The following is a 25,397-nucleotide window of genomic DNA, read 5'->3' as shown; positions in this document are numbered from 1 at the left end:
CTGTGTCTAGGTGTTAGCACCCTGGATACAGTAGAATCACCCAGAGTTAGGATAGGCAAAAGTCTTTATTATTGGTGTTTAGCAGTAGAAATGAAGGGGATGGATGCATAGGATGTCCCCAAACTCTTTGTCTCCCACCCAGAGTGAGTCTGGGTAGTCTCAGTCCACCTCCTAGTCCCTCCCATAATTCTCTGTATACACCAAACGATTGGGCCAGCACAGGATAGTGGGAAGGGCCATTTCCCAAGCATATTCTTAAGAGTATTGTCCAATTGGCATTTTGCCTCAAGTGCTCCATTGTCTGACCTCAGTGCATTGTTTCAGCCCTTTACATCTAGGGAAAAGCATGTCCTTGGAGATTGCAAGGAAGGGAGGAAACTGGGTGCTTTCATAGCTAATAGTGCCATGAGAAAAGACTAATGTTCTAGAAAGAACACACTATTGCCTTGGTAAAAGATGTATAAGCCCTTATCCTCAGATGAATAAATGGAGTTCTTATCTTAACCTGGTTTAGAAGCTCACAGGCAGCCTGGCTGCATGGGCATCAATATTATTCTAAGATAATCAACTTTATTATTTGGCAATTTTCCCCCTTGTTTCAAAAACATAATTCATGCCACTATTTTTATTCAGATTCTTCTCATTTTGGAATTTAGGGAACAATATTTTTTTAGAAATACTAAATTTTTGTGTCCTTAGAACATGAACACTTCTCAAAGTTTTATCCCCAAATCTTAGGCCCAAGTTTTACTTTTTCCATTTGTCAAATACAAGATCATAATTTATATAATATTTCACACTGTTTGGGACAATGACAACAAACCCAAAGTAGTTCAAAAAGATGTTTCTCAGAGTCAGATCAGAAATCAGTTTATTCCATTGCTGCAAGAATAGGGTATCACCTCAACTTGTGCAATCAAGAAAAGGGAGTCAAAGTACAGCCGACGGAGGAGGATTTTTTTACACTCTGGACTGAGCAACTTCACCACACATAGGACTCCAGTTATCCCAGATTTCCTATCAGGACTGGCAATGTGTTATAGGAACCCACTCAACTTAAGAACCGTAAGTATACATTACAAAGCTTGCTGATGTAGCAAAATGGTTTGTGCAAGACTAAGCAAGGTAGAAGGGGGAGAATTTTTCTGGAACTGTAGCCCTAAACTAGGGCATTCTTCTGTGGGTAAGCTTACTAAAAATGTCTCACTTCCCCTCGAATCCACCTAATACAATTAGCAAGTTGATAAGGTCAAAATGGAAACCCTTCTTCAGACACCAATCTTAGGATTTCAGAGAAAAACGCAAATTTTTCTGACCTTTATACACAGTATAAAGAATTGCAATGTCTAATGAGATCTGTGCTGTAGGAAGAGGCCTTTCCTTATTCATTATATTCACATTTCAGCTGCAATAAGATTTCTACAGAAAAGATGAGACACAGGTGAAAGCCTTTCTGCAAATACATTTTGTATGTTTCTTTCCATTGTGAATGTCGTGATTTATAGTGACCTTTATCTTGCAAGTAAGGGCAAGTCTTAGATTCAGCACATTTTTAAGTCTTCTCTCCACTTAGTATCCTCAGATGTAAACTCAGAAATGAACTTTGGCTAAAGACCTTCCAGTGCCAAGTCCATAGGAGACTGCTTCCCAAGCAGAAAATCCTGTTTACTGACAAGCTCTGTCCTCCATCTTTATTCTTTTTCCCATGATTTCAATTTTCTAGGAATTTTCTGGAGGCAATTCAGGGCTGAAGTGAGTCTGAATGTTTTTCCACATGGATTATATAAATGAGGTTTACATCTAATATAGGCTCTCCCATGGCTAGTCAAGGACTAATATCTATTAAAAGCTTTACCAAGATCCAGACACTCAAAAACTTTTCCTCTAATGTGGACTGTATTGTTAAACAAGATTTGGCCTTTGCCTGAAAATTTCCACATTCATGAGATTTCTGTCTAATGTGGATTTTCTCATGTTTACCAAGACTGTTGTGTCATGTGAAAGCCTTTCCACAGTCATTACCTTTATAAGGTTTCTCTGCAGTGTGGATTCTCTGATGGAAAGTAAGACTGCTGTGCTGGGTGAAAGCCTTTCCACATTCATTACATTTATAAGGCTTCTCTCCAGTGTGGATTCTGAGATGGACAACAAGGTAAAAGTTGCATCTGAAAGTCTTTCCACACTGCTTACATTCATAAGGCTTCTCTCCAGTGTGGATTCTCTGATGGATAGTAAGACTGGAGCGAGAGCAGTAAGCCTTTCCACATTCATTACATTCATAAGGCTTCTCTCCAGTGTGGATTCTCTGATGGACAACAAGGTTAAAGTTGCATCTGAAAGTCTTTCCACACTGCTTACATTCATAATAAGGTTTTTCTCCAGTGTGGATTCTCTGATGGAAAGTAAGACTGGAGTGAGATAAATAAGCCTTTCCACATTCATTACATTTATAAGGCTTCTCTCCACTATGGGTTCGCTGATGGCCAGTAAGACTGGACCAATGTGAGAAAGCCTTTCCACATTCATTACATTCATAAGGCTTCTCTCCAGTGTGGATTCTCTGATGGTAAGTAAGACTGCCGGGCTGGGTGAAAGCCTTTCCACACTGCTTACATTCATAAGGTTTTTCTCCAGTGTGGATTCTCTGATGGAAAGTAAGACTGCTGTGCTGGGTGAAAGCCTTTCCACACTGCTTACATTCATAAGGTTTTTCTCCAGTGTGGATTCTCTGATGGATAGTAAGACTGGAGCGAGAGCAGTAAGCCTTTCCACATTCATTACATTCATAAGGCTTCTCTCCAGTGTGGATTCTCTGATGGACAACAAGGTTAAATTTGCATCTGAAAGTCTTTCCACACTGCTTACATTCATAAGGTTTTTCTCCAGTGTGGATTCTCTGATGGACAGTAAGACTGGAGCAATTTGAGAAAGCCTTTCCACATTCATTACATTCATAAAGCTTCTCTCCAGTGTGGATTCTCTGATGGAAAGTAAGACTGGAGCAGTGTGTGAAAGCCTTTCCACATTCATTACATTCATAAGGCTTCTCTCCAGTGTGGATTCTCTGATGTTTAGCAAGACTGGAGGAGTGTGTGAAAGCCTTTCCACATTCATTACATTCATAAGGCTTCTCTCCAGTGTGGATTCTCTGATGTTTAGCAAGACTGGAGCAGTGTGTGAAAGCCTTTCCACATTCATTACATTTATAAGGCTTCTCTCCAGTGTGGATTCTCTGATGTTCACAAAGACTGCTGTGCTGGGTGAAAGCCTTTCCACATTCATTACATTTATAAGGCTTCTCTCCAGTGTGGATTCTGTGATGTTGAGCAAGGTTCAATTTGCATGTGAAACGCTTTCCACACTGCTTACATTCATAAGGTTTTTCTCTTGTATGGATTCTCTGATGTTCATAAAGACTGCTATTCTGTGTGAAAGCCTTTCCACATTCATTACATTCATAAGGCTTCTCTCCTGTGTGGATTCTCTGATGATTAGCAAGACTGGAGGAGTATGTGAAAGCCTTTCCACATTCATTACATTCATAAGGCTTCTCTCCAGTGTGGATTCTATGATGTTTAGCAAAACTGGAACAGTGTGTGAAAGCCTTTCCACATTCATTACATTTATAAGGCTTCTCTCCAGTGTGGATTCTCTGATGTTTAGCAAGACTGGAGCAGTATGTGAAAGCCTTTCCACATTCATTACATTCATAAGGCTTTTCTCCAGTGTGGATTCTCTGATGTTTAGCAAGACTGGAGGAGTATGTGAAAGCCTTTCCACATTCATTACATTTATAAGGCTTCTCTCCAGTGTGGATTCTCTGATGTGCAGTAAGACTGGAGCAATGTGTGAAAGCCTTTCCACATTCATTACATTTATAAGGCTTCTCTCCAGTGTGGATTCTGTGATGTCGAGCAAGGTTCAATTTGCATGTGAAACGCTTTCCACACTGCTTACATTCATAAGGTTTTTCTCTTGTATGGATTCTCTGATGTTCACAAAGACTGGTATTCTGTGTGAAAGCCTTTCCACATTCATTACATTTATAAGGCTTCTCTCCTGTGTGGATTCTCTGATGCTGAGCCAAGCTGGAATAATACTGGAAATCCTTTCCACATTGATTATATATGTAACATTGTTTTTCTGCTTTAGCAACACTGGAACTCTTTCTTAAAGCTTTGGTGTGTGTATTCCATTCACAGTGTTCCTCTTCAATGTGGGTTCTTTTCTGCTTAGCAACAATAGCCCTGTATTCACAATATTGAAAAAGGTCTTTCCATGAGAGCATTTTCAGATTTGCACTCATCTCCTTCATATCAAACCATGTCTCAGCATCTGAAAGAATCAAACACACACGTGTATCAATATACCCTCTAATGCTGGCTGATGATAAAATCATTGACTTTTCACTTCTCAAGGTAAAAATTTTCAAACTGAAATGACAGATTCAATCATTTTTAAATGCTATTAGCTCAAACCAAGAATGTCATTCAATTAACACAGAATTCCACACACAATGACATTGGACCCCCACTACAAAGCTGAGACAAAGGCAACATCAAGTTTCTCATAATGTAGAAACCAGGCTATGAGCTCTGAATGGCTGAGTAACCTGATCTAAATCCCTGCAGCAGAGATTAGAACTTGGAACCTGGAAACTGAGTCTTCTCAATTCATTGCACTAGACAGATGTTCTCCATTTTACTTGCAATGCTTTCTTTCAAGTTCCATTTCAGGCCCAAGTTAGCTCTGCACCACTGGGAATGTGTTTCTTTGCCTCAGTTTTCCTGCAGAGTGAAGGTAATAATTGTACCCAATTCCCAGGTTGTTGTGAGCATGAAATGATATACCTTTAAATTTTTGGCACACACTAGGTACATAATGCTTGTTAAGTACTATCATTGTCACTATGGTTTTGATTCTCTCCACCTTAACTCTTCCTTCCTTCATATACTTCCCTTTCCCTCTCTCTTTATATACAAATGCCTGCTGAACATGATGCATTTCAATTAAAAAATGTTTGGAGTAACTAAAAAGAAGTTTCATAAACTGTTGCTTACTCTCAAACCATCTCCAAGTTTTTATGCTGGATTTAAAACTTCTTGAAAGCTTCTCTTTGTATACCCAGGGCTCAATACAATGCATAGAACAGAACAGGTGCTTAATCGATGTTTATTGTTTGATTGACATTATCCAGGGCTGATCACATATCCTAACCCCACCCCAGTGCTTGCATGCTGGTCCCTCTGAGGGGCCAAATCTGTTTCTATTTCTGTCTCTTTCCTGCTCACTCTCACCTATGGACAAATCCTATAGTGAAGATAACAAGGGCCTAGAGCTCATGATTCTATTATGGAATAACCAGGAGTCTTTCCCTCCCATATCCCTAACCTAAGGGAAGCTGTCAGTAATGTAGTCAGTGACTTGGATTTAAGTGAGGGAGGGCTGCCCAAGGTCACTGGCCTTACTTTCCCCCACACAGCCATCTATGGCCCCTGGCCAGTTATAGATCTGGCTTACTGGGAATGGCTCTGGATGCAGATGGCCAGGAGAGACTTAGGACCGCTTAAGGTAAGGTGGGGGTCTCCTGTGACTTAGTTTGCCCCCATCCAGTGGTTAAAGCTAGGGAGCAATGGAGACAAAGAATCTTCTCTCCCACCAGGGCTAAGAAAATTTTAATAAATAAAAAGGAATGAATGAGTGACTCTGGGAAGAACCTCAGGCATTCTGGGCAAAGCAGAAATAACTGTGATTTACACTCAGTCTAAGTCAATGAGAACATAAAGATCAAATGGGCTTAACAAGGGTCTATGGGAAGTCAATGATAATCAAACTGATTTTGAGTTGAGCTTTGTTGCTTAAGAAAGGAATCAGGGCAGCTAGATGGCACCCTGGATAGAGTACCTTAAAGCCAAGAGGACCCAAGTTCAAATCTGGCCTCAGAAAGGAAAAAAATGAAAGGAAGAAAAGAAAAGAAAAAAAAAAAGAAAAGAAAGGAAGGAAGGAAGGAAGGAAGGAAGGAAGGAAGGAAGGAAGGAAGGAAGGAAGGAAGGAAGGAAGGAAGGAAGGAAGGAAGGAAGGAAGGAAGGAAGGAAGGAAGGAAGGAAGGAAGAAAGAAAGAAAGAAAGAAAGAAAGAAAGAAAGAAAGAAAGAAAGAAAGAAAGAAAGAAAGAAAGAAAGAAAGAAAAGAAAAGGAAAGGAAGGAAGGAAGAAAGGGAGGAAGAAAGAAATCTATTCACAGATGGTTCAGTGGTAAAGACAGGGGGAGGGAGGATGCTTCTAAGATCATTAAAAGATAGGGATATGTAATGTTCTTGAATTGTGAGGGAACTGTCTTCTGCTCAATTATAATCCTTATCTGGGAGGAGATCTAGAAAATCTTTTCCTCTGTGTGCAGGTTTCTTGGGAGCTCTGAATCTCCTTCAACTCTTGTCCTTCCTCAAATCAGACTGGTCTCCTTTCAGCCTGCCCGGCATCAAAACTCTATCCCAGAGTCGATTCTCTCAGACCCAATGCTGCCCTTCTTTTATCCTCCCAGAGAATAGGCAGGTGAGAACTCAGTGGGGAGTGGGGAAATATTTCCACCAATGAACTTGCTCCTCTTAGAATTCCTAAGGTGTAAACTCCCTTTAAATGCCAAACCAAAGGTATGAGACAGAGAACTGTCAAGACAACCTGAATTCTCACCTTGTCACTGTCCTGACAACCTGAGTTCTCACCTTGTCACTGTCCAGACAACCTGAGTTCTCACCTTGCCACTGTCCAGACAACCTGAGTTCTCACCTTGTAATCCTAACAGGGGTATACAATATCCTAGGTGGACAGAGGGAAGGAAGGAAAGAAGGAAGGAAACCAGCAAGGAAGGAAGAAGAGAGGGGAAAGAAAGCACCGGGAAGAAGGGAGGGAAGGATGCAGGAAGGGAGTCTTCCAACTAATTGATTCCAGCTTGTGACCAGCTTGGCTCAGAGGTTGTTGCTTGTCCTATCTATCTGTGCTTAACTGTAGCCTGCATGAGGAAGTTAGTAGAGGATGAAAGGGGAGGAAAGAATAAAGTAAAAAGTGTAAAGCAGAGAACAAATGAAAAACTACAGGAAACCAAAAAGCAATGGATTGTTCTGAATATAACAACTTATGGCTTATGGAAATTTATTATTAAAGATTTTGAATCCTCCCTTATGTTCTGGTGAACAGGAAACATTTTTAAAAATTATTCTTTTCTAATTCCTTGAGTCTCTTTCTCGGCTCTTATTGATGAGGCTAGTGTTTCTAGTACTATATTGAAAAGTAATGGGCATACATTCATTTTTCAGTTACTAGCTACTACAAAAAGGGCTGCCACAAACATTTTGGCACACACAGGTCCCTTTCCCTTCTTTACTATTTCCTTGGGATATAAGCCCAGTAGTAGTGCTGCTGGGTCAAAGGGTATGCACAGTTTGATAACTTTTTCTGCATAATTCCAGATTGCTCTCCAGAATGGTTGGAGTCTTTCACAACTCCACCAACAATGCATTAGTGTACCAGTTTTCCCACATCCCCTCCAACATTCATCATTATTTGTTCCTGTCATCTTAGCCAATCTGACAGGCGTGAAGTGGTAACTCAGAGTTCTCTTAATTTGCACTTCTGTGATCAACAGTGATTTGGAATACTCTTTCATATGAGTGGAAATAGTTTCAATTTCATTATCTGAGAATTGTCTGTTCATATCCTTTGACCATTTATCAATTGGAGAATGGCTTGATTTCTTATAAATTAGAGTCAATTATATATTTTGGAAATTGTTAGAATCCTTACTAGGTGTGAAGTCGGCACTTAAAAATTCTCTAGTTCAAGACAATTCTCAGATGATGAAATTGAAATTGTATCCATTCATATGAAAGAGTGTTCCAAATCACTACTGACCAGACAAATGCAAATTTAAACAACTCTGAGATACCACTACACACCTGTCAGATTGGCTAAGATGACAGGAACAAATAATGATGAATGTTGGAAGGGATGTGGGAAAACTGGGACACGAATACATTGCTGGTGGAGTTGTGAAAGAATCCAGCCATTCTGGAGAGCAATTTGGAACTATGCGCAAAAAATTATCAATCTGTGCATACCCTTTGATCCAGCATTGCTACTATTGGGGTTATATCCCAAAGCAATACTGAGGAGGGGAAAGGGACCTGTATGTGCCAAAATGTTTGTGGCAGCTCTTTTTCTAGTGGCTAGAAACTGGAAGATGAATGGATGCCCATCAATTGGAGAATGGTTGGGTAAATTATGGTATATGAAGGTTATGGAATATTATTGCTCTGTAAGAAATGACAGGCAGGAGGAATACAGAGAGGCTTGGAGAGACTTACATCAACTGATGCTGAGTGAAATGAATAGAACCAGAAGATTGCTGTACACTTCAATGCTGTATGAAGATGGATTCTGATGGAAGTGGATATCTTCAACATAAAGAAGATCCAACTCACTTCCAGTTGATCAATGATGGACAGAAACAACTACACCCAGAGAAGGAACACTGGGAAGTGAATGTAAATTGTTAGCACTAATATCTGTCTGCCCAGGTTACATGTACCTTCGGAATCTAATGCTTATTGTGCAACAAGAAAATGGTATTTACACAAATATATTGTATCTAGGTTATATTGTAACACATGTAAAATATATGGGATTGCTGTCATCTAGGGGAGGGAGTAGAGGGAGGGAGGTATGGAACATATATACATATATATTGTCAAAAAAATTATAAATAAAATTTAAAATAAATTATTCTTTTCTGTATTTTTCTATTTTGTTTTTAGTTTTAAATAAATATCAAAAGAGTAAAAATAAATGCTTTTTGGCTTAAGGAAGGTCTAAGAAAAGTCATATTAGCCCAAGTTCTCTTTCTTTGGTTGGAGATAGTTGGAGGGCCCCAAATTTCCAATAAAGACTTCCGCTAGATTCATTGATTCTTCATTGGAAGGGAACTGAAAAGCCATGGAGTCCAACCCCTTCATATTATAGATAAAGAGACTGAGGTTCAGAGGTTCAGTGAGATGTTCAGTTTCTCACTACCACAAGAGTCTGAAAATGGATTTTAAGCCAGTTTTTCCACCCCCATGCCCATCACTTGAAGAAGCCTCCTGGGATAGCAGCCTGCACTCCAGCTTGCAACTCACTCACCAGGACAGGAGTTCCTCAGGCCTCCTCTCTCCACATGGGAAAAGAAATCTTCTCTGGGAACTGGAAGTCCTGGGAGGGAGGAAGATAGTGAGTTTGAGCCTTGAAACTTGTCATTTATTCCTCACTGGAACAGGGCTGGGGTGTGAGGCCCACTGGGTGGTTCCAAGGAAAACTCAAAGATGGTTTTCAGGGCGCTTATTGCCAGGGAAAGGGGGCAGAGGGGAAAAGAGGCCATGGAAGCAGCCTGGAAGCAGAAGATCCTGATTTTGCTGCCTCCTTCACAGCAGGGTGGACACGTCCCACAACCTCCATTTTCTAGACATGAGAAGCAGCTGGTAGCACAGAGAAGGGAGCACCAGGCCTGCAGTCAGGAAGCCTCTAGTTCAAATTTGGATTTAGACACATCCTGGCTGTGCCACTCTGGGCAAGTAATTTCATCTGTTTGCTTCAGCCTCCAGACCTGAAATTGGGGATAAAGATGGAAGCCAAAACAAAGGGTTTTGATAGAGATCCAAGGGCAATAATGCACATATAGGGAACTCTTAGCACAAGGCCTGGATCCCAGCATATGTATGAAAAGAGCCCCTCCCTTCTCTTTCTCTCCCAGTATCTGTGCAGGCCTTTAGGGGGTGTAGATAGGAGGAACAAAGGCCCACTTGCCATGCTGGAAATTTATGAGTTACACCAGGGGCATTGAGGTAAAAATTTATTTTTTTACCCAAAAGATCATTGCAAACATAAAGGGGTTTCCCCTAGGATAGGGGTTCCTTCTCCTATCTCATGTTCAGTGAAAAGGGGCAGGACCAGTTTTCAGAAGGTTCACAGATACAACTGCAGGGTTGCTATTCTAAAATGTAAAGACCACTCATGGAAGATTAGGAGGACCCAGTTTCTTAGGGACAAGAGGCAGCCCTTGGGCCTTTCTAAAAACTGATAAAAGCCTGAAACTCTGCACCCCAAGGAGGGGATGGTGACACCCCTGTTGATGCTATTCCCAGAGTTCCAAGGGAAGTGCTCCTTACCCAGGGAGAGCAAGTTCTCGGCATTCTCCAGCATGACCTCCTTGTGCAGCTCTTTCTGATCTGGGTCCAACAGACCCCACTCCTCCGGGCTGAAGTCGACAGCCACATCCTTGAAGGTCACCAACTCCTAAAGCACCAACACACAGAGGATATCAGTGGAAGCAAGCTTGATAACTGACGTGATCCAATGCTCCTCAATTTACCGAAGGGACCTGAAGCATGGAGGAGGGATTTGCCCAAAGGTGACAGCCTTTTAGGGTTCAGAACCAGCACTGAAATCAAAGTTCCCCCAAAGACCAGTGGAATATAGAGAAACACATTTAATGTTTTCAACTGAAATAAAATTGAGAAATATCTTACTAGGGAATGGTACTACTGCCTGTGCAATGGGGAAAGTTATGGGTTCTATCAGAGAGAGATAAGGACTTTTGGAGATGAAATCAGACAGTGCTATGTTAAGAAAATGGAATGAAGTGCTTGTGTGAAGCTAGCTAGTATTATGCATTGTAGAGCTGAAACATTTCCATGATGGCTGAAGAGAAAAAAAGATCCTGTGAATTTTCCAAATGTCAGAAATTAAGTTTTATCCAGATGAAAACACTATCCTTCCTCCCAATAATGTGTACTTTTCCAAATGCAAGTACAGATAGTTTGCAACATTCATTTTTGTAAGATTTTGCCTTCCAAATTTCAAAATCACACACTTCTTAATGGATCTCGCCCAGTGGTTATCAACTTACAAAAGCAAATTGAAGGAGAGAGAAGGGATTTACCCAAAGGTCACATCCTGGATGAGAACACTTGGAAGCACAGCCATGCAAAGGCCTCCCACCTAACACTGTACACAGCTGGTGAGGACACAGCTGCTGACATGTTGTCTTCCATGTTAGAACTGAAACTTCTTGAGGGCAGGGACTGATTTTTCCTCCTTTGCATCTCCTCTATATTCCCACAGAGCCTCTTCCCTTTCTAAATGCCTGTTGCTTTGACCCAAGCAATGGTAAAGGGAGAGTAAGGCTAAGTATGAGCTGAGTGTGATGGAGTGATTCCAGAAGTGCCTAACTGCAGCTGAGGGGTCTTGTCAGGGACTTTCCTTCTGGGAATTGCCATGTATGCCATGTCAGCTGGTAGGGTGGGCCCAGGAGGTACAAGGGGCTTGGGCTCTGAGGCAGGAGGTTGTGTCTTACAGGTGTTTCCTTGAGAAGGCGAGGATCTTTTCTGAGGAGGCAGCCACTAGCTGCAAGTGTCTCCCTTCTGTGGATTCACATGAGCAGTGCTGAGTGGGCTACACAAGGGGTATTCCCAGAGGAGAGTAAATGTAAATAACCAGCTTGGAGCCCAAAGGAAGAAGGATGCAGAGAGAAGTAGAGAGAAGCAGAGATATAGGGAGATTCAGATATGCAGAAAAAGAGAAGCAGAGACATCCATTGCTCTTGCTTCCTGCTAACCCCTGCTGAGATTACCAATAAAGAAACATTGGCTGGTCTCCATGTCTATTGGGGGAAGATGGGTATGTATGGCCTGGCAGTCAGTAGCCTCGGTGGGAGGGAACAAGAGATAAAAGAAAATGAAATGGAATAAAAGAAAACCCACCAGGAAGAAAAGAAACTTTGGACAATGCCTGATCCATTTGTAACCTTCATTATGTAGGTTTGTTTTATCAAATCTACTCTTCTGTTCTGCTGGTTCCCTGAATTTTTTTTTCCCTTCTCTTATTTTGTATTTAAAGTTAAAAACTAATTATACTAGAGGCCGTTAGATAGGACAATGGATAGAGCAATGGCCCTGAAGTCAGGAGAACCTGAGTTCAAATCCTACCTCAGACCTTTAATAATTACTAGCGGTGTAACCCTGGTAAAGGCATTTGACTCCAAATTCTTTGCCCCAAAAAAAAAAAAAAAATTACAAGAATAACCACAAAAATGGTAAAGAGAAGGGATTCAGAGAAATTTGGGAAGGTCTGTATGGTCTGAGGCAGCAGGGGGATAATTTCTGGTCAGCTCCCAACCAGGGAAAGGGCAAGAGCTAGGGAAGCTTCCAGGGTTCTGCTCCAGACAATACTTAGGGTCAAGGGTTTGAGGAAACTTGGTGACTACAGGAGGAAACTTGGTCACAGGACACAGAGTGGCTAGAAGGGGTGTGTGTGTGTGTGTGTGTACCCACAGGACAGACACTAATGAGTGAAGTGGTCATCCTTTTCAGTGACCTATATTGAGGGAAAATTTGAACAAACTTGTCAGGGTAGCAACTAAGAGAAGGGAGTTAGTTCATTCCTGTCCTGTCCTGCCAAAGGGACAGTGAATCAGTCCAAAACACAGCAGAGAGGAGGGCAGTGTTGTTATTACTGCATTCATTTTCTTAACTCTTTTTGTAAAGTAAGGATCCAATGATAAGAGAGATGACCAGCCTTATAGACCATCCTCCAGATCTATGAAAAAGACTTCTTGGGCTGATATTGCCCTTATGTGTGGGCAGAATACACTCACCTGGGGTGGGGGTCTGCAGCTCTTAGGGGACATTTCCTCTGGCTCCAGGCTCCCTGCTTGGGCCAGGCCTTGGTCCTCTGCAGGCTGTTGGGAGGGGATGAGTATAAATGAACAGATGTCCTTCCCTTCTTTTCCTGGACAGGGGGCTAGCCTACAGGAAATTACATAGGATGAGGTTCCATGGAAGTTACTAAGCCCCTAGCCCTGCCCTAGGGCACAGACCCCAACCAACAGAGAGGCAACACCCATTGAGTGATTAAAGTTGGGGAAGAAATGAAAGAAATGAAGCCAAGAATCTTTTCTTTTACCCAGTCAAAAACAACAAGTCTGGGAGGGAAAAGTCCCCAGGACTATTGGCCATGGGGCAGTCAGGAGTTTATATAGAAGGGACAGGGAATAAGAAAACTGGGGTGGAATGGTGTAAACTTGAAGATGAGCTTACCTTCTCTTACTCCTACTCTTAAGAGTCCCTTCCTCTCCCCCACCTTCCTACAGACCCAAGAGGGAGGAGGGATTTAAGGCCCCAGATGGGATGAGAGTGTGTAGAATCTCAATGTCTCCTGAGTCAGAAATATCCTTGCCTGTAATACTTGGTCCTCCCAGCATCTCTTCTCCCCAACAGACATATTACCTAGACAATAAACTGACTGACAGATAAAATAAGGAGGTAAGGGCTCTCTGGGAAGCAATTTAGTTTGGGATTCAGCGACCAGGACCACCATGTCGGGGGAAGGGGCAGGGAGCTGGGAAGCCTGGGTAAAAAAGAAGAAATTTAAGTGTCCAGAAGTGATTTAGGTGGGTAGTTGAACCAGGAAAAACAGGATGGCTGAGTCCTGAAATTAAGCAGAAGATGGGGGGAGGTTCCCAAGACTCTTGGGTAGATTGTAGGCTTAGAATCCTGAAAGGGAATATGCAAACAGTGAGCCACATGCCGGGGAAGGAGCCCAAGATGTGCGGGTCCAGAGAAGTTGGCACAGGAAACAGCTTCAGTTCTTGCAACCAAGGAGAGCTCCTGGAGGCAGAAAGGCAGAACCTGTGGAACCTCCTAAGAAATCATGTCTGAAGCCACACAGAAAACAGGAGCTGGAGGCAGAGTTAGGACATCCGGGTCCAGGACGGGGGCTGAAAGTGGGACTTCTGGGTTACTATGGGGAAAGCCTGCCTTTGGGCAAATATAACTCTATGATAAGTTTGAGGAAGACGGCAACATTAGATATTTGTGAAGTGTTTGGGAACCTGACAAATAAGTAGGAGCCAAGAATTCGTTAAGTAGCCAGACCTGGAAGGAAATTTTTCTGACAGATGAGGAGGACACTCCAAGGGTGAGGTGATAAAGATCTACACAAAGAAGGTTGAAACAGAAAAGATGGATGGCAGAGATGTCGCAGGGTTGACATGAAGTAAGTGGGAATAAGAAATACAATACATGGAGGACATCTGGGTTGTGAGCCTGAGGGAAGGAGAGGGTAGTGGGGCCCTTATCAGGAAGAAGGAAGAGACAAAGACAAGAAAATGAGTTCAGTCTTAAAGGGTAATCATAAGACATCTCAAATTAGAGAACTAGTTTGGTATGTGAAAAAGACATTTGGAACAGAGGAGATTGAGGTTATCAACCTCAATCACACAAAAACATAAAATATTTCCTTCTGATATCTTACATAGCATGTATTTCTGTACTTTTTAATACTACAGATGAAAGATTTTAAGAAATAAAATCATATATCAACTAGTGACATGAAGTGTGGCATTAAATGGATCCCTTTTAGATATTCATAATTTTGCCATAGATTAGATATCAGAGAACATAAAAGTATCATGTAGTTTACATTTTAAATATCTCTAAAGTCTTATTTCTCTTTACTGATCATCTTAACCTGTGATATTAATATCTATTCAGTGCTATAAATGACATGAATTACCTTATGTCAACAAAGACAAAATATAATCCAAATAAGATTTACTGACCTCATTTTTATATCAAATAGTACTTTATTTCCCAATTATATGTAAATACAATTTTTAACATTTTTTTCCGTTTCATATTCTCTCCCTCCCCTTTTTACTTCCTTTCACCTTAAGATGATAACCAAGTTACAAAGGTTTTATAGGTGCAATAATGTAAAACATATTTCCTCAAGAATTTTCACCTCATGGAAACTGAGTAAAGAAAGAATGAAGGAACCTGGACTATTTCCCAGTTCACTGTTGACTGATAATCTTGTTAGTAGAAACCAAAATTCAGACCCACTCCTCAGTTGTTTGCTCACTGAAGTGGTTTGTGATAATCAAAACCCAGGGACCACCCTTCAATTCACTGCTGACTAATGATCTGGTCAGCAAAAACCAGTACCAGAGACTACTCCGTAGCCCTTCCCCTAGGCTATAAAATAGGCTATCCATGTTTGAAAGTTGGATCATTTTATCTCCTTGCTTCTGTTTCTCTGTAGAATTTCCTTGGAGTTTCAGCCAGCTTTGTAATGGTGTTACTATTGCAATAAAGCTTTCCCCTGGGCTAGGAGATGGGGTCAAGGCTGTAAATTCTGTTGAGATACTTTGTGACACCAGTCTGAGCCCCCCAATATTTGGGGTCTCTCACCTGGGATGCCAGAGAAGGCAGAAGTGCTATAGGGTAGCTTTTGACAAAGATGGGCCAGTCCTCTTTCATGTCATTTTGTCTTGGCCTATGTCTCTGTGTAGAATGTCTGACACGTTTCTTCTGTGAATTATTTTAAAACTGCGACCAAAAAAATATTCCTGAAACACCTCAGTTATGAGGATTGTTAGCAAGATTAATATAGCTCAAGTCTCTGTTTGCTCAACTCTTCTCATCTCAGAATTGGAGGGAAGTTAAAATTCAGCCTCACCTGCAGGAATAGGGGAAGGAAAACTGTGGGGACCACACAGAATCTTGCCCAGAAATCCCAAGCCAGCTTGTGGGAATGGGGATGGGGTGGGGTCAGGCTTTATGGTCAGCATTCCATGAGCTCTAGCCCCTGAAACTATTTATGTCTCCTTAACCTTTCATTGTATTTCTAGATCATCACTGTTGACATATTTACCACCATATGGGCATCATCTTTTCTTTATAGATCTTTTTGTGCCCTGAGGCAATTGTGGTTAAATGACTTGCCTGAGGTCACACAGCTAAGAAATGTTAAGTGTAGGAGACCAGATTTAAACTGAGGTCCTCCTACTTCGGGGCTGGTCCTCTGTCCACTGCACCACCTAGCTAGCCCCTCTAGATCTTCACAGTAACAAAAATCCATTGGGAAATTTCATGTTACATATATGGGTCATAAGACTTTCGAGTTTATAGATCTACTGACTGGCATTGGGTTAGAAGAAATACAGTAAAGTTTAGGGGCCAATCTCCAAAAGGTATTACAGAACTTTGATCTTTTCACTTGCAGGCCATGTGAATCTTTTGTCAAGGGTGTTTCTTTTACAGAATATCGGGTTCTACTTTCCAATGCATTGTGCTGCCCTCCTCTGTATTAATCGTCTATCACCTCATGTACATTTTATTATGAAAATTCTAATTTTCTCAATGATATCCTTTGATACTCCTCATTGTTCCTACCCCTCCTTATCTTTAGACAAAAATTGAGTGGGAAAAGGAAATGGGATCAACAGGCAGTAACTGACCACTGACGTGGCCTGAATCCCACTCCTTCAGCCCACCTAAACTTCCATTCATTCCACTCCCAGATGACTGGCTAGAACTTTAGCTGAAAAGTCTCTGATCCACTTATCTCCCTTATTTCAAGCTTCCATTATGGTACTAAGTTATTTCCCACCACTCAAGAGGGACAATGGACAGAGCATACTGCCCAGAGTCAGGAAGACTTGAGTTGAAAACCACTCAGACATTTTTCACCTTGGTGACACTAGGCAAGTCACTGTCCCTCTGTTTTCTTCTGTTACTTTTCCATACACTTAGAATACTAATAGTACCTCCTACTTGCCATGGTTGTTGTAAAGAAGAAATATTATTTGTGTATCACTTGGACAATAAGTGATATTAGATGAAGGTTAGCTATTAATGCTGTGATTTAGAGGGAGAAAACTTTGGAATACAGGGTTTGTCAATGGTGAATGTTGAAAACGATCTTTGTATGTATTTACAAAAATAAAAAATATTACCAGTAAAAAAAATTCTGGATTGATTTTTGACCTAAGTTACCTAATATAGGAGAGAAAATTAGAAATAAAAGAAAGTCCCACTTTCTCTTCATAAAACTAAAACAGCTTTTATAAGAAAATCAACCAGAAGGAACTTGGGGAGAAAATCAGAAGGTAGATGAGCAAAACTACAAAACACTTTCCACACAAATAAAGTCAGATCTAACCAATTGGAAAAATATTAAATGCTCTTGGATTGGGCAAGCAAATATAATACAGATCACAATAATACCTAATCTATTTATTTAGTGCTATACCAATCAGACTCCCAAAAAACTATTTTAATGACCTAGAAAAAATAACAACAAAGTTCATATGGAAAAACAAAAGGTCAAGAATTTCAAGGTAATTAATTAAAAACAAAAACAAAAACAAAAAATCAAATGGAGGTCGCCTAGCTGAAGCAGATCTAAAATTATATTATGAAGCAGAGGTTAATAAAACCATATGAATTGGCTAAGAAATAGACTAGGTGATCAGTGGAATAAGTTAGGTTCAAAGGAAAAAGCAGATAATACCTTCAATAATGTAGTGTGTGAAGAACCCAAAGACTCCAGCTTTTAGGATAAGAACTCACTGTTTGACAAAAATTGCTGGGAAAATTGGAAATTAATGGGGCAGAAACTTGACATTGACTCATACTTAACACCATGCACCAAGATCAGGTCAAAATGGGTTCATGACCTAGGCCTAAAGAATAAGATTATGAATAAATTAGAAGAGCATAGGATAGTTTACCTCTCAGACCTGTGGAATAGGAAGGAATTTATAACCAAAGAAGAATTAGAGGTCATTATGGATCACAAAATCGAAAAATTTGATTATATCAAATTAAAAAGGTTTTGTACAAACAAAACTAATGCAGACAAGATTAGAAGGGAAGTCATAAACTGGGAAAACAATTTTACAATTAAGGTTCTGATAAAGACCTCATTTCCAAAATATATAGAGAATGGACTCGAATTTATAAGAAATCAAACCATTCTCTAATTGATAAATGATCAAACCATATGAACAGACCATTATCAGATGAAGAAATTGAAACTATTTGTAGCCATATGAAAAGATGATCCAAGTCATTGTTTATCAGAGAAATGTAAATTAATGCAACTCTGAGATACCACTACTTACTTGTCAGATTGGCTAGAATAACAGGGAAAGATAATGCAGAATGTTGTAGGGGATGTGAGAAAATTGGGACACTGATACATTGTGGGTGGAATTGTGAATACATCCAGCTATTCTGGAGAGCAATTTGCAACTATGCTCAAAGAATTCTCATACTGTGCATACCCTTTGATCCAGCAATATTACTACTGAGCTTATATCCCAAATAGACTTTAAAGAATGGAAAGGGACCTATATGTGTAAGAAGGTTTGTGGCAGTCCTCTTTGTAGTGGCCAGAAACTGGAAACTGAGTAATGCCCATCAATTGGAGAATGGCTGAATAAATTGTGGTATATGAATATTATTATTCTGTAAGAAATGATCAACAGGATGATTTCAGAAAGGCCTGGAGAGACTTACATGAACTGCTGCTGAGTGAATGAGCAGAACCAGGAGATCATTATATACTTCAACAATAATACTATATGATGATCAATTTCTGATGGATGAGGCGCTTTTCAACAATGAGATGAACCAAACTAGTTCCAATAGAGCAGTAATGAGGTGAACCAGCTACACCCAGTGAAAGAATTCTGGGAGTTGACTATGAACCACAACATAGAATTCCCAATCCCTCTGTTTTTGTCTGCCTACATTTTTGATTTCTTTCACAGGCTAATTGTACACTGTTGCAAAGTCCGATTCTTTTTGTACAGCAAAATAACTGTTTGGACATGTATACATATATTGTATTTAACTTATACTTTAATATATTTAACATGTACTGGTCAACATGACATCTGGAGGAAAGGGGGGGGGAAGGAGAGGAAAAGGTGAAACAAAAGGTTTTGCAATTGTCAATGCTAGAAAATTACCTATGCATAAAATTTTTGCAAAAATTAATTAAATTAATTAATAATAAAAAACAAAATTCAGTTCTGCACTCATATATTGTATCTAGGATATATTACAACATGTTCAACATGTATAAGACTGCCTGCCATGTAGGGGAAAGGATGAAGGAAAGAAGGGGAAAATCGGAACACAAGTGAGTGCAAGGGATAATGTTGTAAAAAATTACCCATGCATTTGTACTGTCAAAAAAAATGTTATAATTATAAAATAAAAACAATAAAAGAAAAAAGAAAAACTGGAGAACAGAAAAAGGAGAGACAATATAAGAATTGTGTGATTACCTAAAAGCTATAATTTTTAAAAGAATCTGGATACAAAATTTCAAGAAATTAAGAAAATGGCTCTGAAGCTCTAGAACAAGCAGGTAAAAAGGGAAAGAAAAAAATGGACTGTTCAACAACTGAAAGAGATCAGAGGAAAACTTATAAGAATATCCTAGAAAGGTTTAAAAATTCCCAGATTAAGGAGAAAATATTACAATCTAACCAGAAAATAAGACAATAAAATACTGTAGAAATAGTCAAGATTTCACAAAACTGAGCAGTTTCTACTCTAAAAGACCATAGGTTTGGTTACATTAAATCTCATAGAGGGGGCAGTTAGGTGGCACAGTGGATAGAACACCAGCCCTGAATTCGGGAGGACCTGAGTTCAAATCTGGTCTCAGACACTTGGCACTTCCTGGCTGTGTGAACCTGGGCAAGTCACTTAACCCCAGCCTCAGGGGGGAAAAAAAATCTCATAGAACAAAAAAACTGCAGTTGCATCCAGAATAATTTACCCAGAAAGTTGAATATAACTGGAATGAAGGGGGCAAAATGGACTTTTGATAAACTGAAAAGCTTTCAAGTATTTGTAACAAAAAGAGCAGAACTCAATGGAAAATTTAATATAAAAGATCCAGAAAAAAGAAAAAACATTAAAGACTAATTTTCGTTAAGACCACGTATTTACTTATAAATGTGAAAATGTTATCAATATAACTGTCGGTAAAAGGGTAGGAAAAGGTGAAAGGGAACAATTATAAAAATTGGGCAAGAGGAAGAACTAATACTGAGAAAGCAGGTGGGGAGGAGGTTGGAGAGCTGGTAATATTGTAACTTTACTCTCTGAATTTACCAGGAAACAATGTATACATTCAGAAGGATATAGAAGCCTTTTAAATATACAGAGGTGAGGAAACTAGGAGATGGGATGGGGGAGGAACTTTTAGCTGGATGGGATGGGGAGAGTGGCAAGAGAAGATCAAGTGACAGGGCAAAATCAAGGTTGAGAAAGACAATGGTGAGTAAATATAAGATGGAAAGACAATCAGTTGTATGGATTGGATATTTAAAGTGGTTCTTTGTAATAGCAAACACCTGGAAATTGCAGTGATTCCCCCTTTAGTCCATATTTATTTCAAATTAAATTAAATTTAAAATTCCATTATTAGAAATTAGAGACACTTGGTCTTGAAGTACTAAGAATACTGAGACTAGACTCAAGAAAGGTTGATTTCAAATCCATCCTCATACTCTTACTAGCTGTGTGTCCCAGGACACATTATGTCATAGATGTGTGCCTCCGTTTCCCCAATTATTAATAGGGAAAATGATAAGACCAAAGTCACAGGTATGTTGTGGGGTTCAATGAGAAAATATTTATATACTTAGCAGAGTGCCTGCCACATAGTAAGTATATACAGATTATCTCTCTTGCTTCTTTTCTCAGTAACTGCACTGGAATTTGAGGGACCAAGGAAGGAAGTATAAGGACAAATTTCTAAAAGCAGACAGCATTAGGAACAAGGAGGGCCTATTTATGCTTGATAACAAGAAGACCTTTCTAAGTCTAGACCTATCCCAACAAGGAAGAGGTTCCCTTGACAGGTGGAGGGTCCCCTTCACTGCACAACTTCAAGAAAAGGCTGCAGGAGCAGCTTTCAGAGACTTTGTAGACGAAATTCTCATCTGGTTAGAAGTTACACTAGATATCATTTCTCAGATTAGCTCCTATTAAGAAATTCTTTAATGCTGTATTGCTTTTTACACATTGCAGAAACTAGACACTGACCAAGATCTAACACTCTATACCTAGATAAAGTCAGAATGAGTTTTTGATTCAGATATAGTTCATGATACTATAAACAAATTAGGAGAATATGGGATAGTCTGCCTCTCAGATCTGGGAAGAACAAAGGCATTTGTGGCCAAAGAAGAACTAGAGAATATTAACACATACAAAATGGATAATTTTTTTTTTACTTAATAATTTTGTATTATATATATTTTTTTTTATAAAATTATCCCTTGTCTTCATTTTTCCAAATTATCCCCCCATCCCTCTACTCCCTCCCCCCGATGACAGGCAATCCCATACATTTTACATGTTTTACAATATAGTGTAGGTACAATACATGTGTGTGAATACCACAAAATGGATAATTTTGATTACATTCAATTAAAAAGGTTTTTACACAAATAAAAGTGCTAGCAGTGCTGACCAGACATTGTGCTGGGCAGTGGCTGTGGACAAGGCAGAATAAGCACTTGTTGGGAAAGTGCAGTACTTTAGGGAGGAAAAACATTTCCAGGACAGCAGTTGAGGAACCCTACATGTGCCTTAGGTGAAAACTGATATTGAGGTTGAGTTCTTGGACAGAATTCAGAACATAACAATAAGGAGGAGCTGAGGGTTAAGGCAGCATTACCCAGAAAGCAAATGATCATTGTTGTAAGTTGCTAAAAATAAAATAAAACCAAATGAAAATTTAGGATGAATAATCAAAGGAAAAAGAACCTCAAAATAGCTACTTTGGTATAAAAGAAGATCACAGTTAATATCCAAAACATAGTGAGGTTAAAAAACAAGCCATTCCTATCCCAAAGGGTAACTTCAAAAGTACTCGACAAGCCCAAAAGGAGTTCCTGAAAGAACATAAAAAGGAATTCAAAAATCAAATAAGAGATCAAGGAAATGTAAGGAGGGGAAATGAAAGCAATACAAGAAATTATGAAAAACAAGTTCATCAATTTGTAAGAGGTAATAAAAAATTCTTGAAAAATAGAATTGAAGAAGAGGACTCGAGTGACATTATATGATACCAAAAGATAATTAAACTAGAAAACACAGAAGAGAATCTGAAACATCTCATTAGAAAAGCTGGAGAACAGATCAAGGAGAGACAATAAAAGAATTGGTGGATTACCTAAAAGTTATTATTTAAAAAACAATCTGGCTACAATACTTCAAGAAATCATGAAAGAAAACTGCCTTGAAGTTCTAGAACAAGCAGGTAAAGGGGCGAAGAAAAAAAATCAACTGTTCAGCAACTGAAGAGATCACAGGAGAAAACCTTACAAGAATATCCTAGCAAAACTTCACAATTCCCAGATTAAGAAGTAAACACTGCAATCCAAGCAGAAAATAAGAGAGACTTGGACACTACTAAAATAGTCAGGATTTCACAAAACCAGCAGCTTCTACTCTAAGACCATGGCTTTGGTTACATTAAATTTCAAAGAACAAAACACCTGGACTTGCATCCTGCATAATTTACCCAGAAATCTGCAATGTGGAATGAGGGGGGAAATAGACATATGACAAATTGTATTTGTAACAAAAAGGCCAGGACTCAATGGAAAATGTAATAGAAAAGATCCAGAAAAAAAGGAAATCATTAAGGACTAATTACAATGTGCTCATTAAGGCCAATTATTTTCTTAGGTATGAGAAAATGTTATCAGTATAAAATCTCAAAGTTTGGGATTAAAATGTGTATGTCCAGGCAGGAGAGGGTAAAAGGAAACAATTACAAAAATTAGGCAAAAGGAAAAAGTACAACTGAGAAGTGGGGGAGGGGAGGGGAGGAGCTGGTAACAAGGTAACATTCCTCTCTGAATTTAGGAGGAAACAATGTATGCATGGGGAAGGATGTAGAAGCCTTGTGAATATGAAATAAACTTTGGGGAGGGAACGATGGCTCTGGATGGAGGCGCCAGGGAAGCTGGGGAAGCCTGGGATCTGGTCCCCTAAGGGTGGGGATAGTGAGGGCTTTAAAAGAGGGGGCAGGCCAGGTTGCATGTACCTTCGGATTCTAATGTTTATTGTGCAACAAGAAAATGATATTCACACACATGTATTGTACTTAGAATATATTGTAACACATGTAAAATGTATGGTATTGCCTGTCGTCGGGGGGAGGGAATAAGGGAGGGGGGGTAATTTGGAAAAATGAATACAAGGGATAATATTATAAAATATATATATATATATATAATAAAAAAATTAAAAAAAAAAAAAAAAAAAAAAAAAAGAGGGGGCAGGGAAGCAGGAGGAAAGGAGAGCCCAGGTAAGATGTGGGAGAGAGAAATATTGACCCACCTCAGGGTAAGGAGATCAGGGACACTGGAGGGGCAGAAGGCTTGGGGGGACTCGGATCGCGGGAAAGCAGCGGTGACTGTGCCCTGAGTCTTCCTAGGAGCTGGGGAGCGTGCCTGGGACCCTCTGATAGAGATTAGACTTTGGTGACTCTAAAGTGAGCCAAGAAGGAGCCATGGTCTGGGGGATGGGGGGAGCCAGGCAGAGCCAGGCAGGAGTTTTGGGGCCCACGTCCAGAGTGGGTCCTCAGGGCAGGCAGAACTCTTGAATCTATTCGGGGCCCAAGTCGGAAGACAGAAGCACCACGTTTCTAACCGGGATCCAGGAACAAGGCGGGAGTCCCGGGTCCTTGTGGGCAAGGTCTGAGATTGGGAAAAAGTGAATCGGTGATAAATCCGGGGACGGTAACGTCTGACGTTTGGGAAGTTCTGGGGTGAGAAAAGAAGGAATAGGGGGGGGGGGGGAATCTGCGTAGGGCGGGCTTGTCCGATAGCCGAGTCTGGCAGAGAAGCACGTTCCTGGGGCAGGTGAAGAGATGATCCCCCATTAGCAAAGACAAAGGCAACTAGCAACAGCTCAGAGGTGAGTAGGGAGGTGGGTGAGTAGAGATGCCGGGAGGTGGACGGACCTACCTGGGACCTGCCCCTACAGAGCTGCCTTGCAGGAGGCAGAGAGATCTCAAGTCCAGCAGTCCCAGTTTCCAGCCAGCTCTCGGAAGGAGATTTCTCCCGAGCCCAAGAGTTCCCACCTTAGCCAGCCCCTGAGAGTTCCCAAAATGAGCGGTCTCCTACTATGACTACCAAGAGCAGGAAGTCAGGCCCGGAGCTGCTTCCCCGCCCCAAACCCCTTCCCCAACCCCGCCCCCATCACGTGAAATGTCTTCTCCACGGGAGAGGCCCAACGTCTGCCCTGGACTCCGCCCAGGCTTCCAAACTCCACCCCAAGGGCTCATATTCGGCCTGGATCACCACCCACCATTCTGCCCAGAGATCTCCTCCTCCCCCCAGGCCGCCTCCTTTTCCCACTCTCATTCCTAACTTTGGGGCTGACTCCTTCCTCTGTGGAGCTGAAAGGGTGGCTGGAATAAGCCTGGCCCCAGCCAAACAGAAAGTAGTGGGTCCCATGTTAGAGGTGCTGACTGCTACTCGACTTTGGGAACATTGGGGATCCTTCAACTGTTAACCCAGATTGGATTGGATTTTCTCCCAATCTAAATTAGAATGAGGGCTCTCTTAAAGAGACTTGTTCTTCCATCATAATAATAGGGATGTTTAAGCCTCTTCAGGGAGATCACGAAAAATGAAACATTGAGGTGATGTGAGTAGGAGCTGTAGGAAAAAACATTCGGAATAATTGGATCAGAATATAACTCCATTCTACTCTGAAGGCAGTATGTCCAAAGGGTCAAATGGTCAGAAAGATCAAGTGATTTTTCTAAGTGTGTGGTTCAGAAATGGTGAAGGATCACCCTTTAATAAAAAAAGCTGAAGAGATCTCTAGATGGAAAGCAAAGTGTATTATACATTCTCTCCAGAATGGCGAGTCCCAACTTTGGAGCAGACAGTAGAAGGGACAAGCACCTTCTGGGGCAGAGTTAACACTTTTAATCTTGAAATGGACAGACAGGACATAGACAGCTCTGACCAGATTATTCAATTTAAAGCATCATTTATTAGCTGGCCAGTGACTGACCCCACTAGACAGGCCAGTAGAGATCAGCCCCGACCCTTTAGTGAGGTACACTTTTAAGCCCATTTACCACATCTTGGTACAGCCTTGTGGTTTCAAAATCATAAAAATCACTTACACAGCTTCTCCTATACTTCTTATTTACAAAGGGAAAGTGTCTGAACATGAGTTAGCACACACAACGGGCCCTTTGGACACGTCATGCAATGTTGTCCTGTCTTTGTTAAGTTTACACCTCCCAGAAAGTTTGGCCTTTCAACACTTCTTGGAAAATCCAAGGTCTCATGTTCCGGGGGATGGGGCCCACTCTGTACATAGCACTTCCCTAAATTGCCTATAAGCCTGAGGCCCCTTGACCTAGCAGGTGAGGGGGCCAGCTTTTTGTCCATTTCATTCCCCCATTTGTTTGGTCAAACTTGTGTCTCATCTGAGGCCAAAGGGGAACAGGTCATCCGCAGGGTA

At 40.6% G+C, this 25,397-nt stretch overlaps 1 protein-coding gene across 1 annotated transcript; it reads right to left on the bottom strand.

Annotated features, from left to right (window-relative positions):
* Window positions 1-854: 854 nt before the first annotated feature.
* On the bottom strand, window positions 855-24,078 carry LOC141564990 (uncharacterized). The gene is made up of 5 exons (XM_074307916.1): window positions 23,879-24,078; window positions 12,680-12,830; window positions 10,194-10,320; window positions 9,172-9,240; window positions 855-4,335 (listed from the first exon to the last, which is right to left on the bottom strand). Exons 2-5 carry the CDS (start codon window positions 12,710-12,712, stop codon window positions 1,994-1,996), a joined length of 2,571 nt encoding a protein of 856 aa, XP_074164017.1. The 5' UTR covers window positions 12,713-12,830; window positions 23,879-24,078; the 3' UTR covers window positions 855-1,993.
* Between the last annotated feature and the right edge of the window lie 1,319 nt (window positions 24,079-25,397).

The sequence above is a fragment of the Sminthopsis crassicaudata genome, chromosome 3 (assembly GCF_048593235.1).
Source record: "Sminthopsis crassicaudata isolate SCR6 chromosome 3, ASM4859323v1, whole genome shotgun sequence".
Lineage (NCBI taxonomy): Eukaryota > Metazoa > Chordata > Mammalia > Dasyuromorphia > Dasyuridae > Sminthopsis > Sminthopsis crassicaudata.
This window is presented reverse-complemented; position numbering and strand designations above follow the sequence as displayed.

Bases quoted from the DNA above. Each gene is read 5' to 3' on its own strand.
- LOC141564990 (XM_074307916.1), bottom strand. From the start codon at position 12,712: ATGTCCCCTAAGAGCTGCAGACCCCCACCCCAG. The intron at 10,321-12,679 runs GTGAGTGTATTC...TTGGTGCTTTAG, and splicing joins GCTGCAGACCCCCACCCCAG to GAGTTGGTGACCTTCAAGGA. The intron at 4,336-9,171 runs GTGAGTGAGTTG...TGATTCTTTCAG, and splicing joins CCTGAGGAACTCCTGTCCTG to ATGCTGAGACATGGTTTGAT.